Genomic DNA, 21120 nt, shown 5'->3' with positions numbered 1-21120 from the left:
CTGCCTCAGGCTTCCATGGCCTGTGCTGGAGAGGGTGTGAATCGGGCACCATGTGCCACTACAGATTTCACTTACACACGGTTCCTCCTTTGGCATGTGATTCAAAGATGAGAACACCTGCTAACTCCCGTTTCACCTGGAAGAGAAAGAAAGAAAGAACGTGGAAAAGCCAGGCTCAGGAGGCTTGGGTGGAAGGGACTTCCTGGGCACAATGTTAACTGTTCCCTTGTTTCCCAACAGCTGTCTCTCACCTCACTTGTGGCCAGTCTGATCCAGAAGTACTTTCACTAGATTTACCATTAGGATCTCAAAGCCTGTGCAAAATCTATTTTTATAGAATAGCTAATTTACACCAGACAACCTCATAGAAGGCTGTTTAGTGCATGGTTTCACATGCACTAACCAGCAACTTGTCACCTATCTTGTGCCTTTGGTGAAAAGATGAGATGTCGACATCATCACAGTACTCTCTTGCTATTAGTGGCTCTTCCCAGCAGCACACAGCATGCCACACAAACATGTTGGGAAACTGAAGGTCTTGAATTTGAATAATTAAGTCAGCAAACTTATATTCCATGAGAGCTAAAATTCCAAATTCTTCCTCGCTAGTATTTCAATTCTAAATAATATTTCAAAATTATGATCTCAAAAGATAGCTCTAAGAACCAATAACCTGAGGATTTTCCATAGTGCCCAGGTACTGGGGTTTGAGGTAGAAGAGAAGACTACCCACAATTCTACCAGGACTGGAGAAGTCAGAAGAGGGGCATACCGGGTACCTGGAGCACAGGTAGGGAAAAGGGGGCCTTTCCTTACTGAGGCTTATGGAGTCTCTGCTCCCTGCTCCTATGTACATATACAGAGGCTACCCTACCACACAGAGAGTGAGAATGACAAGGACAGTGGCAGGTCAGCAGGGACAGTCCTTTGGATAATCCAGATAAGTGAGGGAGCTTCCAGACAGCCAGGGGTGCAGGAGGAAGGCAGTCCTGTCTGGGTTGAAGGGGAAAGAGGGCTTGGAGCCTTTCTGCTTGAGGCCATGGTGAATGCCTCCCTGCTTTTAGAAGAGGGGTTCTGCTTCCTAAAAACCCCAACTAGGTTAAAGTCCTGAATCAGATACAGCCACTGGGCCGTGCTTGACTAGTAGGTAGTGAGTGCCACCGTGCCCCTGACCTATGCCCTCTTCAACAGATGCTCTTTTGAACTGTCTGCTTCCTCTTTCCCAGGAGGGTGGCAACCCTGGATGGGGCTGATCCTATGAGCCAGGACAGAATATCTAGATTTCTCTCCTTCCTCCCTCTGACACCATATGTCAAGGAAAGGATCCAAACTCCTCCCAGGGCTTGGCTTTCTTGTCTGAGTGCACAGGTCCCATAATTCAGATCTGGAAGGATGAAACACATGTTCTAATCCTGCTCATATCAGACTGCTCTGGGGTTTAGGGCACATGCACTATTACTAACTTGATTTCCTTTAGTGGTTGCTCTTGAGCATAACTTCCTTAGCAATATAAGTAAGTAGATTTATAAGGCAGAGTTCAGGCTCCTCACCACCACAACCATCACATTCTCCCCGAACCCTAACCGAATTTATCTCAGGGTCCCCCAATTAGCTTAACTAAGAGACAACTTACTGTGGTAGAAAGATGGGATAAGGCTTTGATATGAAGGAGCTCTTCATAGATAATCTCTAGGTCATCCACAGTCCGCTGACCAGGTCTACAAAGTAAAAAAAATAATGAAGAAAAGCTTCACCAAAGCTTCAAATAAGGAAATGATTCCAATGTCAGTAACATGCTCAGGGGTTTCTTCTATCTAAAAACATACTGACAGCAGGAGAGATTGTGCCACTATAATCCTTAAAACGATTTTTGAAATGAGTGTTTTCCTTGGTGGAAGGATATGAGAGGAATCCACTGCTCACAAGGTCCCTTCCCTTCCAATCTCAGAGGGAAGAGCACCTCTCCTCACAATGTAACTGGGCTAGCTTATCTGTCAACTTGTAGATGACTGTTCTAACAAACTGCTTTTCCTTGCCATCTTAATAAAAATGACAAAGCTTATCTCTTCACACCATGAGGAACAGTTTGACAGTTGACAATGGATGTAAATTTCTTGGGATCTCATTTGATACTGCAGCTTAACCAAATGCTAATGCTATTGTCACTCTAGTTGGTTTTAGAGGACTCAAATATAGAATGTATAATGTCCTATATATAAGGGGTGTAGGATGAGAATGAGGTAAATAGCAGTGTCTGGGATTACCAAGAGGACTGAAACAGGAGACACATGTCTACCTTTCTCAAACTCTGCTCCATGGACCAGCACTGTCCACAATTAGCTTGTGCAAAGTTTTTTTTTAATTCTAAAATTCATTATAAAACTAGTGCTCAGTAATATGCCTTTAAGGAATGGGGCATGGGGTGCTGTGGGCATTTGGGGCATGGGAAGACTGAGTGAATTCCTATCACCTTTTGTGCCTATAATTATTTTGGAATCACTAGTAGTGTTTAATTATTTTAATGATGAGAGATATGTTTGGTCAGTAATTTGGACTTTATACTGTTCCCTGCAATATAAGGAAGCCTGGCTAATATGTTTTTGAAACTTAAAAACAAATGGGTTGTTAATACTGAGAATGCTAGGAAGTCAACTGAGAGATAGTCTATGCATTGATGGATAGGTAGCATTTCCTCTCAGCTAATTGCTGTATTCATGAACATTACTTACCACATAATTATCAGTCTATTTTATGCATTTAGTCTTAAAATTCCAGCAATTTATGGTATTATTCAATGTTACTCTGTATTAGACACTTAGTCCTTAATGAGCTTTTGATGGTATTCCATCATTATATTGTAATTTAAAAAGTATTTCTTGGTCAGTTAAGCTCAGGAAGAATTGATATACTGAGCAGAGCACTCAATTTAGAGTCTGATGATCAAGTTCTCATCTTGTTGGCACCATTTGCCAGCCCTGTGATGTCAAAGCCTTGGTCTCATCTGAAAATGGGATGATGCCTTCCCTAGAAATACGTCGAGAGATTTTAAGGAAGCAGTGAATGTGAAGGTACTTCAGATTTATTTGTGGGAGAAAAAAATGCAGCAAATTGATTTTCAAAACTCAAACCCTTGTATAGTTGGCAGTTAATCTTAAGTGTTAACTCCACTGGATAAGAGTCTCCTGAAGAGATAGGTGGGTCCTGGGGGTGCTGTACTCTTCAGTGGATCAATCCTGAATGTGCCAGTAGGAGGTGGGGTCCAACTGAAGACAGGTCACAGAAGGTACACCCTTGGAAGGTATCTCTCTTGCAGGGATCTCCCTGTGCTCTGCTTTCCTTTCACGAAATGAGCACCTCTCTTCCATCACACCCTTCCACCATGATGTTTCTGCTCTGGAGCCAGCTGACCATGGACCGAAACCATGAGCCAAAGAAACCATTTCCTGGTTTAAGTTGTGGCTATGAGCTATTTTGTTCCAGACATTGGAAAGCTGACCAATATAAATAGGAAGTTAAACAAACATACCAATAAAGGATGACATTTCATCAAGCACATTACACCTGGAACTTGATCGATTATTAGATCAATACTCTGAACAATCAGAACTGGACTGTGAATATTCTAAAATGGTTAACTGGATTGTGTAATTTTGCAAATTTATTATCACATGGGGAAGCTGACATAGTTAGCAGAGGCTGAGTGGAGGAAGAAAACTGTATACCCTGCACACTACCTTCACAAGGACAGCTTTGATTGAACCAAAGAAATATGACATCCCTGTGTGGTAGACTCAACAGAGGATCTATTCCCTAATCCTGACTGTACAAAGACAGATGCTAAATCTGTGACCTGGGAGATGTCAGTCAGGTTGACATCCTGCAAAGGATCGCCACTGAAGGATACAAATCTAGTGCTTAATGGTGGAACCCCGAAGGTATGGGCCCCAGAAAGACACTGAAGAAAAGCTGTGGCCACAGGGGCTCCAGAGAAGCCAGGCCTTCTTAGCAAGAGGCCTAATCTACCACTTGACTTAGATGTGGGGAGTTTGAAACTAGGACCCTTGGGGATTTAAAAGTCAATGGAATCACCTCTGTCCATCTACGACCAAAGAGGTAGCTAACATGAAAGTCTTAAGGTAGGTGTAATAGGATTATAGCTCTTCAGCACAAGGAGCAGTCCTGCTGTTCAGGCTACTTGACATCAGCTGCAAATAGCATGAAACACTCCTAGACGCTTGACTAAAAGAGAAAACAGTCACCACATTTCCTTCTTGCCTCCATGGAGTGGGGTGGGTTGGAGAAAAACACCCCAGGCAGGAAAAGAAAGGCTTAGTTAGAATTCAGCTCCAAAATCCTAAAGAGATTCACAGTTGGAATTTTGGAAGTAGATCTCTATGTGTTAGGAGGATGTTTATATATCAACATGAGATCCATATTGCTCAATTCATTTTTTTAAAAAGCACTGCCTTTAGAATTTATAAATCTCATCATATTAAAAACAATTATATTTCATCCAAGATTTTTTCCATTTATTATCCAAGATTTAAAACATGAGGAAGAACTGTCAAATCCTAGATGTAAAATACTAAAAATGTAGCCTTGTGTTTGAGTTGACCATTGAGCCATCCCAGTGAGTCTTAGGACCTGGGCTAAAGTGTGGGAAGAGAGGTAAAGATGGGAACATTAAAGCTATTTTTGGAACATACTCAGTTTACCAGCTGCTTCACACCACTGAGCACTGCTTGAGTTCTTTCTTATCCTATTGTCCTTTTCCTCCTTTCCTAAATATTTTCTCTCAGTATCTGTTCTTTTGTACACTCCTCAAATTGTACTGTAGCCCCAAGGGTCTGTTCTACCTTCTCCACCTCAAAAAAATCTCTCACTTCCATCTATATAATGATGAAGCCTAAAACCTTCATCTCCAAATAGTGCTCTTTCCTGAGCTTCAGTGGCTTCCTCGCCATCTCTTCCCAGGAAGTCCTCAAGTACTCCATATGTAGAAATGGTCCCTCGTCACTACACAAAGTTCTTCAAAGCCTCTCTTGATTTGCTTTTCCAGACTGTCTCCCTTCACTTCCCATGTTCCCTGATAGCTGTGTTCTCTGCTCCAGACATTCTGAGCGCCTCTCTATTCCTCAAACGCACTGTGCCTTTTCATACCTCCAAGACTTTACACATGCTCCTCTTGCAAACTAGGATTTTTTTTCTGCCTCAAGCTCAGCTCAGATGTTGCTGCTCCTAGGTAAAACTGGCTTACCAACCTTGGTTCTTACATGACACATAGCCCCACTGCCATGGCAACTGGCAGCATATTCTGATAAATGTTATTTCCTTAACTATTCCTAACTCTACACTGCTCTTCTCTAGAGAAGCAGTATCAAAGGGCAGCACTCGATTGGAAGCAGAAACTGAATCTCAGATCTAAATGATGAAGTTCTAGTTGCCCAACTGGTCTAATACCTTATTTCCGCATCTGTAAAATAGTAATGCTAAATAGGGTTGTGGTAAAGGTTGAATTGGTTACTGAATATGAAGCACTGTCTACGTTGGAAATACAGCACAAATGCAGGATGGCATTATTATTAGGGCGGGAGCTCATTATAGCTCATGGCATGAATGAACACAGGAGTTCTTCTAATTCAGGCTGAACTCAGGGGAGATGGCCGCAGCACCATGGACCAGTTCTTGTTTCAGGATCTAAGGGAATTGCGGTTTATGTTCTGCTATCTTTCCCACTGAGGGTTAAGTAAGACAAGGTGTTCACAGCACAACTCATTTTGATTGGAGTCAAGGCAAAGTTATAGTAGCCCCACCCTGTCTGTGGCATGGTTTCAGTTACCTGCAGTCAACTGAAGTACAAAAGCATTAAATGGAAAGTTCCAATAATGAACAACCGAAAAAGTTTAAAACAGCTTTGATAACAGTAAATTACTAGAATTGACCTATTTTATTATTATTGTTAATTTCTTACTGTGCCTAATTTATAATTAAATTTTATATATACAATGTATATAATATATGATATATATATATATTATATCATATCATACACAGGGTCAGGTACTATCCACAATGCCAGCCATCTATCTGTGGAGCATCTTGGAACATCCTTCTGTGGATAAGGGAGGACAACATAATTACTCATAGAGGAAGGAAATAGGGTGAAAATGATGACTCTCACCTCTTAACCCAAACCCCATAAAATTATGCCTTAGGATTATAAGTTTACTCAGCCAGTTGTTAACACTTAGACCAGCTGAAGTTACTCAGTCTATGTCAAGGTCAGTGGGGATCAGACAGAGGTGACCATCCAAGGCCAACACATAGCACCTGTTGTGCTAGGCCTCTTTGAGCCAGATTTTTGTCTGTCATGCAAAATGTCTGATGGAAAACAAGCTGCACCATTACCAAACACACAAATGGGTACCATCAGCAGAGCAGAAAATCTTACGGATTCTTGGATAATAGAAAGCAGGAATAGAATGTCTGAGAAATCAGACTGGAAGAAAACCAGCACAGGAGTGAAACAGCAACGCTGATAAGACACAAGTGCATAGTAAGCATGGAGGGCAGATGTCAGACAGGGCCATCAAGAGGCTTCTCCATTCATTCGGGTCAGCTGGGACACCAGCCCCTCCTCTCCCACACCCGCCAAGCTGAGCAGGGGACAGTGGCGAAGTTTGGTGCCAGGAGAAAACTTGCAACCTGCTCTCTGACCTGCTAAGGGTGAGCACTGAAGCCCAAGAGTGCATGGAAACCCTGGCTCTTTGGGGAAGACACAGGAAGGAAAGGGCAGTGCCTCACCTGGGAAGAAAGGGCATGGAATGGCTCCATTCCAGGGCATCCTCTCTATTTTGGTGGGAAAGCGGGGGATGTTTTCAGTGCACTTGCCCCCACATATCTCTCACAAAGCAAAGCCTACCAGGAAACATGCCTTGCTGTAGAGTCTGCCCCCAAGGCCACGAGGGGAGGCTCTCTTGGGGATGCAACTGCCACACCTGCACAGATACCTGTATGGCCACCTGCTTCACTCACTGTCCTCCATTCATTAGAAGCCAGCCTGGAGGAACAGACTTCTACAGGGACTGGATGCCATGTAGAAACCCACGGTGGCCCTTTCACAGAATAGAACAGCCTGTCCAAAAACAGCTTAGTCCTGAGTCCTAAACAAAACCAAAATGAAAGCCAAAAAAAAAAAAAAGAAAGAAAAACACAGCAGCAACCAAAAACCAGCCCTGTGTTCCAAAGTGACCAGTGTAATCCCAGGGCAGGCCAATGTCACTGGGCAACCCATCCAGGGAGCAAAGAACATTTTGGTCCTATTTACAGGAAATGTTCTAATAGAGAGAAGTCAGAGTTTCAAGGTGTGAAGGGACTTACTCTAAAAAACAAAAACAAGGGCGGGGGATTTAGCTCAGTGGTTGTGCCACCTGCTTCGCAAGTGCAAGGTCCTGAGTTCGATCCCTGGTACCAAAAAACAAAAACAAAACCAAAAATGGTCTGTTCACAACTTATAAAGCAAAAGCAACATTCAGGAGCAGATTGCCAGGAGCCAGAACCCGGTGCCTCCAGGTTCTCCATACATGAACAGGATTGAAAAGTTGAGCTAAATCCCCCGGGGGAGGCTGGACAGAGCAAAAGCCAGTCTGGCCAACCTGTGCCCACTAAAGTGAGTCCAGGTGGAGCCACATGCTAGAATTGAAGCACCAAGGCCCTCTCTCGAGGCTGCCAGCTCAGGGCTGCTGAGCCATCTAGTGTCTCAGAAAAGGCTCGCCTCTCTCCTCTGCTTCAGACTAAGGTTCTCCCCTTGATCTACCCCCACCCCTCAAAGAGCACCTGGGAACATCTAAACCTGAGTGTTCCCGACCACAATCACTGAACAAAGTCAAGTTTTAAAAGTGGGTTTCTTCTGGCAAACAGTGGCATTGAGCACCTTTCATGCTTTGGTCTTTCCGGGGGTGACGGGGGAAAAACATGAAGAAGAGATCCTACAAATCAGCGCCCAGCCTGTTCAAACAGTAATGAAAGGGTCCCAAGGACTGAAGGCAATTTGGCTTTCAAGAGGAAAGGGAACAGGGCTGAGCAGGAGGAGATAACTCCCATGTACCTTCATAAGAGCAACCTACAAGGCTGGGGAAGTGAATTGACTCTCTGGCTGCTCTGAGTGGCAGCCCGTGAATGTACCTGGTCTTTACTTGTCCTTCTCCAGATGTCACAGGGAGAGATATTAGGCATCCCTGCTTCTTTACAAATCTGCGTGGTGCCACATTGATGTGGATTTGTCGGATCCTGCTGTGGAAAGGCCTAGTTTCTGCAGGGGATGCATTCTGCCAGCAATGTCTAGTTACAGACAAGATAATAAACGGGGATGGATGGGGAGCAGTTTATATATTAAAGGATGGGAGGGCTCAGGTGATATTGGAAGCTGCTGGTAAATACCATTTTATCAAGGAATTTATCAAGGTCAGCGACAGAGCTCCTCAGTTATTAGAATGTGGATAAAATGAAGGATGCATCTAGCCACCAAATAGCACATTGGCATGGCCAAGGGTAAAATATGCAGGTGAGGAAGAAAATAACTCTGTTCCTGTAGACATGTGGCCTAGCAGACCCTGGTACCTAGGGAAAATACCCAAAGAAGTCAACATAATAAATATCTACATAAGTTACAGTCAAGTTTCAAAATTTAAAAATGCTTTATTTATCTTTTTAGGGGGATGCTTTATTTTTGATGCCTGTCTTCATTTCAACCCACCTGGTTTGCTATGTGTAAGTCATTTCTTAAACTTAGATCATTTTCTAATCATCTGGAGCCCTTCTAGCAATCTCACACCTTTCACTTCCCTTAAAGGAAAATTTGGTGTGGTTCCACACTTCCTTGTTGAGCAAAACATGTTCTTTTGTTTTCTTCTTCACCTCCCACGACCCTGCTTCTTAAGTGTCAAGAACATTCCAGGAGAGGCTACAGAGCCATTCAAGTGGCCCGCCAGGCTCTGCCTACTCAGTTCCTGCTGCTCCCTCACCTTATCTTTAACCCAGGAAAAGACACTGTACAGTTGTTAGATACAATTAGGTATTTCCTAGTTCTGATCACCACCTGTGTACAAGAGGACACTTTGCTTCTTTGTGAAATTAGGAGTGAATAAATTCTACATCCTCAATAAAGGGCAAAAGCTTTATGAATATTTGTGAGAAATGAAGTCATTCTCATGGGTCATGGGGTAAGGGTTCCACATCAAGGACTCTGAGCCTGTTGTTTTTAGCACAATGGGACTTGATTATGTTTAGGAACTGAATATGCCCCACATTCTTGCAGCAGAAGTGTTTTATAAGGACACTCCAGAAGTTTAAGATTAAACCTTTTCAAAGGTACAACTACATGGGCCGGGGATTTAGCTCAGTGGTTTCGATGCCTGCTGCGCAAGCGCAAGGACCCGAGTTTGATCCCCAGTACAAAAAAAAAAAAGGTACAACTACAAATATTTTCCTATGAAACACTTGAGCCGTAAGTTACGAACAAATAAATTTGGATGGGGTTGGCATAACTCACATGCTGCTTTTGGTGGGGAAACGTGTGAAATAGAAAATGCAAACTTTCGAGGAAGAGCTATATGGACGCATTAGTACTTTGTTTCTTACAAAAAGTATATTCTTAGTTAAACAGGGACAAATGGAGTATCCTTTATTTTCCATTTCTATAAATTTACAAAAAAGGATAAACCGAAGTAAACTTGTAGAAGGAAATAATATTGTCAATAAAAGAAAAAGGAAGAAGAAAGGTAGTACTTAGTATCTACTAAGCTCAATTTCTTCTTTTGTACACAGTGGATTATAACTAGCCTTACTTAGATCAGTTTTTTAGTGGTTCAAAGAAGATGTGAGGTCACTAAATAAACTTCATCGTGCTATTCAAGTATCAGTTAAGTTTTGTTTGTGGTTCTGGCCAGAGGATTAGTGTGGAGTAACTAGACTCTTCCCTGGGCTGTGGATTGTCAATAGATTGTCAAGAGAGCTGTGGAGAGGAGCAGATTAGTTATTCCAGTCAGGTGCCAGATTTAGCAAATAAATTTTCTGTATCAAATATACATATATATTTCATTCTGCATTAAATCATAATCTTACTGGGCATGCTATATTTAATATGGCAACATTAATCATAAAGCACTTCATTTTTGTGGAATTGGTTTTTAGAATTTGAGACTCACATGGGCATTTGGTCTCTGGTAATGACAATACACAGTAGAGCTCAGAATATAAAAATGAAAGAATTATAGGCTCCAGAAGCATGCAACTCTCTCAGGAAAGAAAAATCTCCACTATTATCATAACCCATTTTATACTAGTGGCATATCTGGGTCTCTCTCAAACTGGAAAAAATGTTTTCTTTCTATAGTAGGTGGTATAGTTATATTATATTCTTTATGGCAATAATTTAACAAGTAGATGTTATACTTGTATTCCAGATCTGTATGGTATTAATTTGATGTGATGAGGTTAGTCTGTACGAAATGCTTTAAAATCAGATTTCCATAATATACTTCCTTGCCAGTCCTCCAAGAACACCCACCGAGGCCATTCTGAATTCCTTTAGGACCAGGGCAGGTAGCAAAGCACAGTAAAGAACACAGGCTCTGGAGTCACACAGATCAGTGTCAAATGCTAAGCCCACCACTTTGTGGATAATCCCAGGTGAGTGACTTAGCCTAAGTCTCTTTTCTCTAATCTATAAAATGGGGAGGGTACTAATAACTTCACGGTTTTGTTGAAAGAATTGAATTAAATAACTGTTTAGCCCAACGCCTAGCACACATATGCTTAATAAATATTGGCTATGATTAAATACAATTGTTTCTGCTTTTCCATTTACAATACTTTTGGAAAATAAGGAGAGGCTAAGCAGGTACAGTGATACCTCAGTTGACAAACTTAATTCTTTCCACAATTCTGGTCACAAACCAAATTGGATGAGAACTGATTCAGTTATTTTAAAATTTATCTTATAGCTTAAGAGACTTGTACCCTGGAGGTACTGGATGAGTAGATGGTAAATTGGTTAAGAACAGAGTCCTGGGCTCTTACATCCAGTATTACTTTCAATTTATTTAGGAGACTCTTGGATCAAAGGCATGTATCTCAAATGCTGTCATTAAATTCACAAAATCTAATTAATTCTGATCACCTAAAATATCTGACTGTCTTTAATCTTGGCCTCTCTAGTCCATTCTTCACAGTTAGCAGGGAAACCAACCTACTCTAAGTCTGATCATTCCACACTTCCCTTTAAAACTCTTCAGTGATGCCCCAGATGACTGTAAATAGCCTTATATAATATAAAGGTACATAAGGCACAGCGAAACCCCTTTAATCTGACCTTGCCCTAACTCTCCAGCCACATCTACTAGAGCGCCTGGTCCAGGTGCTCCCTCTTGAATCAGTTCATTACTTCCTGCAGGAATTTTCCCAGCATACTTCTTGCCCCACCCTCACTGTGGGCCTTTGCTGGGTCAGGAGCTCTTTCTGTGTTATAGGAAGAAGAGCACTGTAATAACTGTTTGCTGCTCTTAAAAAGAAAGGATTTAAGAATCAACCTAAACATTTAACCATCAAGAAAACAAATCCACCAAGGAACACCTAGAGGATAGATTATTCTGCACCTACTGAAAAATCTCAGCCTTAAGGAATGTTTAAGTTTAAGAGAGGGTGACATTATTAAATGTAAAAAGTCAGGAACTGAAAAATCACCAGAATAGCCATCAAAATATTAACAGTAATTATCTCTGGGAGAAGTGATTGCAGGTGTTATTTATTCTACTTTAACTCTTTGCAGTTTTCAGATTTTCTATAGTGAACACAGCGACTTTAATAATAAGTCATTAAAAACTTGAAATAATCTTATAATGAACCCTGAACTGTAAATGGGCAGCCAAGTCCATACTCCCCTCTCCTGAGTCTGAATCAGAATGGCAGCAACCCAACCAGGTTGCTTTCTTGGGCAAGCAGACACAGGGGGAAGGTGAGAAACTGCTCTTACAGGTGAGATACAAATCCAAAGCCAAGAAATGACCCACTTAATGGGATCATTGGTTCAGGTAAATTCTACAAGCCCGCACTTTAGGCACAGTAAAAAAAAAAAAAAAAAAAAAAAAAAAAGGCAACATTTGCCAGGCAGAAGAAAAGGGCTCACAGGGAATTTCTTATTTCTTAAGATTAGTCCTTTCTGCTTTTCATTCATGCTTTTCTTTTCACTTGCCTAGCACTGAGGAATGGCTTTCATAACTGTGAACACTCTCTGGGCACATCCCAAAGGAAATCAACCGCTCACTGCCACTGATTTTAGGCTTGCTAATCTGAGATCCCCTGAGGAAATAAATCCCCCTGTAATTACCAGGATTTCAAACTTCACACCCTCCAAAACAGTCTGGATAAATAAAGATCCTATTAAAACAAGTTTTCCTAGTTAAGAGAAAATGCACGGCCCACCATGGGCTTTCTAGAGCAAGTGTGTGGAACTGGGGGAGGGTGAGCTCTGCAGACCTGTCAGGCGTTAGAACAATGGATGGATGTAGACAGATAAACAACCCTTTCTCCCTACCCTCATATTTTCTCATGTCACTTGAGCCATCTTAAATTGTTTCTTTTCCATCTACGCTCCACAGGATATGTTACAAAAATATTAATTTTTCACATGAAATAAATTACCTCAAGTTTTTGAGTTTTGGATCCATATGGAAGACACTAGAACACAGCAACAATTCTCTTAGGTTATAATAACATAATTTTCGTGTGTTATTTTTTTTCTCTCTGCTCAGGCAATACTGGCTTAACACTTTCTCAACTACTTAAGCCTCTAGGCTCTTAGGGAATTTCAGAACTGCAGCCTTAGAATTAGATTTGGGAAAAAACCCATCTATTTCATTTCCCTCCCACTCTATGTGAGCCTCTGACAGAGTCCTCTCAGCAGTGGAGTATTATGTCTACTTTACTTGGGAAGATGTGTTTGAAGTCGTGTATGGCAAGAGCATTTGCTCTCCTTTAAGCTTCTTTGTGTCCAGCTTCTCTGGTCACTCAACATCTTTTTGCCCATGGCTTCCAATCCAAAGTACCTGCTTAGATGTAACCAAAATGCACATTTCTGCTGGTAGGGGTCTCTACTGTGTCTCTTTTCTGTAGGGGAACCTCTTGTTTTTTAGACTTATAAACAGAGCAAAATCAAAACAATAAGCTCCAAGAGCTCATTTTATGTTTGATGGCCCTGTCTTGAGGCTGCAACAACAGCACCATCAAACTGTCACCGTTCTGTAGCACTTGCCCCCAAATGCCATCCAGGTCTGCACCTGCGTAACCAGGATGGGCATTGTGAGTCACTCTATCTGCCACCACATAAAAAGCTAATTTCACATTCAGAATGTATGTTGTTTTTTTCAATACCAATAGCAATAAGAGTGTGCCAAAAAATTCCCCTTGAAGCTCTATTCTGTTTTTTAAACTACAGAACATTCTTTCATAGTTTGACAGTTAAAATGCTGCAGTTAATGTAATAAACAGTGAATTTTTCTAAGTAGCCTGTCAAAACAAGTGACACTTTTTTTTTTGGCTAGCGAGTCTTAGATTCAGAACAATGGGAAGTACCTTTCAAAGCAACATCTTCATTATACAATCAAATTCTCAAAGTAATCTTCTCATCAAAGAATATTGTGTTATTTCTTTCCCAGTAATTATCAGAGTTCTGCAACCTCTCTGGTAGTGGTGACTATTATAAAACGCAGCTGTGCTGAGTTGAAAACCTGGGGGTCTTGACCCGGTCGACATTGAGCCAATGGATCTCACAGCTCCATGCTTCTTAATGATTTGGCAATTTGGACAGTGGAAGTTGACACTTCCAGGACCTTTGAACATGCTCTCATTCCCAGGAGCAAAGGGCTCAATTGATCTCCTCAAGGATAGTAGTGATACTGGCATTTCTTTTTTTTTTTTGGTACCAGGGATCGAACTCAGGTCCTTGCGCTTTCGCAGCAGGAGGCGAAATCACTGAGCTAAATCCCCGGCCCAATACTGTCATTTCTTGATCTTACAATTATTTTCTTTCCACTTAAAATACAGCAGTAACTGCAATGATTACTACCAGATCTAGAAAATGGGGTGTGTGCACATAGTTTGAAGGTCTGTCTCACAAAATTACATTCCTTAGTTTTCACTTTCCCATCTCTTGGAGCTATCATTCCAGTAGGAAGAAAATCTCAGAACCAAAAGAAGAGTTTCTAGCTCAATTCCAATGTTTGCAGAATTTAAAAAAAAACTGGAAAGACTGGAAAAATCCCAAGGCCCACCCAAAATGATGTATCTTGGAATACCAGTAAAACCTGTACTTTAGCAGCCAGTGATAGACTGAGAGAGCTGAGCTCTGGAATGTAACTTTCTTTGAAGAATCTTCAGGCTGTCAGGGTTCATGTAATCCAAAACTTTATGGAGGTAAAGGAGGCAGAGGCTCACATCTCTAAGATGACTCTTTGGAACCCAGCTCTGAAGTCTCTTACGATAAGCAAGAATGTTTATACTACTCAATAAAATAAATGTTTGTTCAATCTGAATCTAACTTGAAAGTGCCTCTCTCATTAGATTACAAGCACCAGAAGCAAGAATCACTTTATTATTTCTTCTCATAATCTATGTGGTAGATACTCAAAAATACCAGTGAATTAAATGGCATTTCTGCCTCACTTGAAGAAACTGAGGGCTGAAGGAACATTAGCTAGAGCAGTCTACTCTTTCCTTCATTCACTCAGCAAAGGCTTATCTGTGGCTTACCTAGTTAGCACAGAACTAGAGATACAGCCTTACTTACTAGTCTCACCAGGACATTGTGTTAACACAACACCTTTCCCCTTGCAACATGTAGCACAGCCATGATGAAAGGTGGCTTGCAGGTCTTGAGAATGGTCTTCTGCACTTCTTGACAAAGGAGGAGCAACCCTCTTATTCCATGCTTCCCTTAATGCCCTAGCATCTACCATAGTATCTAGAATATAGGTGTTCAACAAATATTGGTGTTCACAAATGAGATGTGCCTATAAGAAACTCAGTTTACAGCAATGTTTCTTAGCAGGAACATTACTTTGGGGGTAGGGAATTATTTTGGGGGAAGTTTTTTATTTTGTATATTGTCATGTGACTAGCATCCTTTGGTCCTAGCCTCTGCCCAGTGAATGCTAGCATTGCCCACTGATGTACTGTGGCAACCAAAATATCCTCACACATTTCCAAATGATCCTTAAGGGGTTGTCCCACCCAAATCAGAACCACTTCATGATGGTGGCTTCAATAAAGGTGACAGCAAGGAGAAGGGCAGAAAGGGGATGGACCCAGGAAATGATGAGAAGGACAAATGATGGACAATAAAATAAGACAGGGAAGACAGGCTGATAGGAAAGAGAGCAAGGTTTAGAAAGGTATTGTTCTTTTGAGTTCCCCAAGCCCTAGGGATTCTCTTGTGTGCCCTCAGCCACCCACCGCTATGATCCTTCAGGGTGCACAGAGCATAAATTGGCTGGGCAGTTTTCTTGGACCCTAATTCTGCTTAGGTCAGCAAAGCTCTGACTTCCTGTTTGATATTTTGGATTTTCCTGTTAAATTTCTGTTTGAAGAAAGGGTTTTGAGGCTTAAAGAGCTGAAAACCATGGTTCTAGAGTTAAGGTGATGGTACCAACTGGGATGAGGGAAGGCCTCTGAAATGCACAGCACAAGAGATTAAGTCCCAAGAGAAAGTCTTGACAAAGGTGACATGGTGTGACAAAAATGAAATGTGATGAAAAGCCTCTGCAGCACTGAGTATGGGCAAGTGAAAGGGAAAGAACCCTGGGGAAGGGAGATAAAGCTATGTTCAGAAGGGCTATTATGAATTGGTCTGAGGGGTGGACATTGGGGAAGTTGGTCTGAGGGACAATTCTCTCTTGGAAAGTGCCCAGGGGACATACCACACATGTCAAGTTTAATGTTCTTGTCAAGACTCAATAATAAATGAAGGTCAGCCAAGCCAGTGACACAGAGTTGACATCCACGGCTGGCTGGCACTGGTAGTAGGGTGGAGGGCGATTTCATTTCCAACAGAAAAACACAGCCTATGTGTGGGGTTTCAGAACCAAGTGCCAAGCCATCTCCCATGTTGCAAAGGCTTCCCTGCAGATCAGGACTGTGGTATATGCTGCTTTGTGTGCCCCATAGCAATCAGTAGCATTCTCCACATCTGACAGGAGCTCAGTGTATATTTTATGAATTGATCTGATTAATCGTTTCAAGGGCCCCAGCTTCAGCTGGTGAGCAGCTACTGAAGGAAAGGCAGTCCCCAGCTGAGATGGAAGGCTTTGAAGAGGGTAAGAGAGCAGGGTGTTCTCATGGGATGTGTGGTGCAGAACGTGGTGGAAGACATGCTGGGTGAATGAACAAAGGCATGCATGCATGTGTGCAAGTACAGGCAGGAGGGCAGCCAGAGTTCTGATGACCTCTGTCCCCTGGCACGAGAAAGAACAGGGCTGCCGCTGTCTGGCACAGAAACAGTGGCTTCCCTTTGCCACTGGCCAAAGGTTGTTTAATATGGGGGTTCAGTTTTGACATCTAGAGCCAACCAAGGAAGATTTCTATGATTTTAACTCAGCTGAGAGGGAAATGGGTTATTTGATCCCCATACAAAAATAAAACAGAGGCAAACACTGCTGCGTCTCCCCTTCATCGTCTCTCCTCTGACCTGGGGATGGGGAAGTCAGGACTTCTGCAGTCGGCGCTGCGCCCCCGCCCCCAGGTGCGCCTATGCAGTCAGCAGCCCTGCTTCCCAGCCACCGCCCCGACCTCACTCACGGCTTGCGCAGGATCATCCTCATGTGGGCATCGGGGCCCATCTGGGACAGCAGCAGCATGGTGTCCTGGAGCTCCTCGTCACACTCCTTCTTCTCCTCCTCAGTAGGCAAAGGGGCATCCTCATGCTCATCATCCAGAAATCGATAAAACAAATATTTGTCTTGGAAATGGTGCTCTTGGTCCACTATGGGAAACATAGAGGCCGCGTCAGCTGTAGCCAGGAGCTGTTCCCCGCAGGCCCGGTCACCAGAAGCGAACACAGGGTTGGGCAGGACAGCCTGCACGCTCCGCCTGGTCCGCCCGCGGGGCAGCCTCGGGCCAGCCCTGCTGGCTGCATCCCCGGCTCACTGGGCCTCCAGACACACCAGTCTCCCTGCACTCCCCTGAGGATCTATCTGCCAGCTTCTCTGACATGAACACTTCCACCCGGAAAATCGCCTTGGTGACTTTTTCTAGGATTAGGGACACATATCCCAAACAGGAAAGTAAGTGACTACCACATCACATCATGCCCTAGACTGGGTTTTCAAAGTACACACTTACAAGAAAACTCTTTCGTCAGGGTGAGAATTCGTGCTTTTCTTTTCTATATGTACTGTTCGTTAACTTTCTGTCTCTACACTTTGGAAACAGAGAAGGAAATTAATTATTGATGGAATGATCAGAGCTGGCCAGGCTAAGCTTCTAGGTCATGTACTCCTAGAAAAATTTTGTGATAGTTCTGATTTTTAAGTTGTTTTTTCTTTGTTTCTATTCTTTCTCTTTTTATTTATTTATTTTTTTGTTTTGTTTTTTTTGGCACCAGGGATCAAACTCGGGTCCTTTTGCTTGTGCAGCAGGTGGCGAAACCACTGAGCTAAATCCCTGGCCCGTATTCTTTATCTTTTTAAAAATGGATTTACTTTCGCGGTGCTGGAGCAGGGGATTGAACCCAGAGGCCTTGAGCATGCTATGCAAGGGCGCTCCACTGAGCTGCACCCTCAGCCTTCCTCTTGGTCTTATAAAAACGATTTAGATCTTTGTAGGGCATGCTGAATTAGAATCAGCATTTTAACAGAAGTCTCAATGTGATTGGTGTTCACAATCACCAAAGTAAGAGAAACACCGGCAAAACCATTGTTAGGTTCCCAGGTGTTGGCAAATGAAATGGATGACTTCAATATTTTGTCTGTTTGGGAAAGTGGTCTTAAACAAATGACATGATCAGTTCGGCCTCAGTAACATGCCGGTCAGTCCTGAATGAATACTTGGTTCAGGGAGAGCTGCCGCAGATACCAGAGGCTGCAACTGCAGAGCGCATTCATGATTTTAAACATGGTCATCCCGTGGGTGTACAAATTGGCTCCTCCAGACAGCAGCACGATTAAGAGGCAGCTTCTGAATTCATTACTTACTTTTGTGTCATCAGCCCAGCCACCCATTCCACTGCTCTTCATTCTGCCTCTGTACCCGGATTGCTATGCAATGCTCAGGATGTAATCACACTATCAATGAACCGTGACTGCAAACTAATAAACATAATTGGAACTGATGCACTGGGATTGCAATTTCGTCTTCCTGTCCTTCGTTCTCCGGAGTTAGGAAGGTACAATGGTGGAACATAGCAATCAGTAGCATCCACTCGCTGCATTTGTATTGCTAAATGAAGATGCTAGCTCTGTGGGTCCCAAGGGGATCATAATTCTTTCCTGCCCATTTGAAAGTTCAGCAACAGCTTACTCAGGGAAATGCACTTAGAAATTCTTGAGGGCTTTCCAGGGACTGTGGCTCATCTTACCGTGGTTGAGGACACCATCTTCTAACAGGACCTGCCACATGCCAACAGCCTGAGTCCGGGAGTGAACACATGGGGTCTGCTGCAGCATCCAGTCCACCAGCTCAGTTCCCACACAGCACTGTCTAAAGGTGAGTGGACACACAGGATGGGGCAATCACCCCTTTGCAGACACAGGATGAGAAATGGCTTTGGGGGAAAGAACCTTCCAAGCAGCAGTGTCTTTCCATCTAAGAGGTTTTATGGCAAACCAAACACCACATGCTGCTGCCTCAGGTTCTTAAACTTGGATACAAATCCATAAATCCTCTTGGCTCATGAGAGTCTTTTAAGCAAGGCTGTCAAAGCAGAGGAGCATTATAGTATACAGTATCAGGGGAAATGGAAAGGTCACTAGATGGGGAGCATATCTGCCAAGCTAATCACAGGGACAGAAACTGTTACTGTAAAGCTCATTGTAAGATGAAGGCAAAGCATGATACTGACTTCCTCCACCTGAGCCTTGTGGGGAAATGAGTTAATGTGAGACACTCAGAGGTACTCAGTGAAAGTTGCTGTATAAGTGTAAAATTATATAGCACTTTATATTTTCAAGTAATACTACTGATCTTCCTCAGAGGGGTGTTGGGAGAAACAAGCAATTAGTGATGCAAATCTCTCAGAAAAAAAGTCCTGTGTAATAAGCATTAGCACTTCTATGGAGTCTGATGTCTAAGAGCACCAGATGCTTTCTGGTGCTGTGTGTGTTCACACAATAATGCCTAAGAGGCCCCTCAGTCATGAGTTGGTCTGGATGGGCAGGTTATATCTTTTAGTTATGAAATACATAATCATTCACACATACACGTTAGAAATACTGAAACCTTCAGTGGGGTGAGAGTGGGGCAGGTTCCTGGAGGCTGGCTCAAAGGAGGAAGTGGAATCTTGGAGTCCTAGGGAAAGCTCTCAAGGGACAATGGAACAAGGCAGGAGTCATCAAGCAGCTGGCTGCCTGCGGCTGGAACTGAGTCACTAGTGGCCTCCCTGCCCGTGCTAAGGAGGGCACCACCTCTGGGCAGAAGCTCCTTCCTTTCTAGCTTGTATGGAGTAGACTACTGGTGCTGGCCACTGTGGAAAGAGTCTTGGCCTGGAAGGAGATGTGAGGTACAGCACCAGGTCTGCTATGCATTAGTTATGGACTCTGGCCAACTCTCTAGTCCTCACTTTCCTCATCTGTAAAAGAAGGGAGGAACAAAATATGGTCTCTGAGGCCTTCTCCAGTTCAAATACTGCAGGATCTCTGAGACCTGTCAGAACTCCTGGGATGCCCTGACTTGGGGATGATGCTGATCCCAGATCAAGGAGGATGTCCTGAAAAGGTTGTGAGATTTCTAAGACTGCTCTTCCTCCAGTTTATGCCCATACTTTAGAGCTTTGAGAGGCAAACAAGTATCTACTTACTACTCACTCTGCACTCAATGTCCGAACTGTCAAAACATTCCTTTTAAAATGGGAGAATTTTTTTTTTGGTACTGGGGATTGAACTCAGGACCTTGAGCTTGCAAGACAGGCATGGTGCCACTGAGCTAAATCCCCAGCCCTGGAGAATTTATTAATTGGAAAAGTCTTATAAAGGTATGCTAAAATCCATTTCATTTGGTTTTTAATTCACTGATTGCCTTTACTAAAAAGAGCACACACGGGAAGGAGCTGACCGCAGAGCACCTGGGTCCTGTGACGACACTGCAGTGGGAATATGGAATGGAGAACCAGCTATGCCATTGGTAACTGGTGGACTCACTGGGTATCCTTTCGATTAAGGATCCACAGCACTTTGGGATCACAGCAGGCCTGCAGCCCAGTGACTGCTGTGAACCATACTGTATCTGGAGAGGTTTCACCTCCTTCCTGTTATTACAGCATTGATGTAATGGGGTGAGGAAAGGAGAGAGACAGAACATGGAGGTGTGAAGTATACAATCAGGGGCAAGGAGCTCAAACTGTACTTCAGGAAAAAGAAATTGTGCCTCTGGTTTCCGGTGGAGTCCACTGGTCATTACTAATAGATCGTTAATTTGTGTCATGGGGGGTGGAACAGACATAATATCTGTATTTCAAGGGTTTAAAGTCTTAGTACTATGGAACAAGAAATTATAGTTTCTGACTTTTACGTTCCATTATTTGTCATGAAACATGACATATTTAGCAGAATTTCCCTAACACAAGTCAACACTTGGGAAAGCAAAATCATATCTTAAATTAAATAAAACCTTTAAAAGGAAAAGGTCCTCTAGCCATGTGGGATTTTTGAGATGCACTTAGTAAGCTTAAGAGGTTGAACTCTGAGGACATGGGACACATGATTTTTTAAAAAGCCCTTTATTTTTCTTAACATTATAGCTGCACATAGCGGGCCACAGATTCCAAAAAGAATGAGTTTCGAGGATTGGAGAAAAAGACTTAAAAATGTAACCATCCAAAGTAGTGGCTAGTAAAAACACACAAAAAGCCTAGATAAC

General features: G+C 42.8%; 1 protein-coding gene across 15 annotated transcripts in view; it reads right to left on the bottom strand.

The window, feature by feature from the left end:
* Positions 1–21120, bottom strand: part of Rapgef4 (Rap guanine nucleotide exchange factor 4) — a 306593-nt gene that overhangs the window by 59062 nt on the left and 226411 nt on the right. For all 15 annotated transcript variants that reach the window (XM_004857683.3, XM_004857682.3, XM_087200374.1 and 12 more), the window contains 4 exons: positions 18626–18747; positions 16849–17032; positions 1634–1718; positions 76–136 (listed from right to left, as the gene is read on the bottom strand). In XM_004857683.3, coding sequence (XP_004857740.1) covers positions 76–136; positions 1634–1718; positions 16849–17032; positions 18626–18747 — 452 coding nt within the window. The remainder of the gene's footprint in view (positions 1–75; positions 137–1633; positions 1719–16848; positions 17033–18625; positions 18748–21120) is intronic.

The sequence above is a fragment of the Heterocephalus glaber genome, unplaced genomic scaffold, assembly GCF_053883595.1.
Source record: "Heterocephalus glaber isolate CG9 unplaced genomic scaffold, H.glaber_assembly_v1.0 deba00000347, whole genome shotgun sequence".
NCBI classification, from domain to species: Eukaryota; Metazoa; Chordata; class Mammalia; order Rodentia; family Bathyergidae; genus Heterocephalus; species Heterocephalus glaber.
This window is presented reverse-complemented; position numbering and strand designations above follow the sequence as displayed.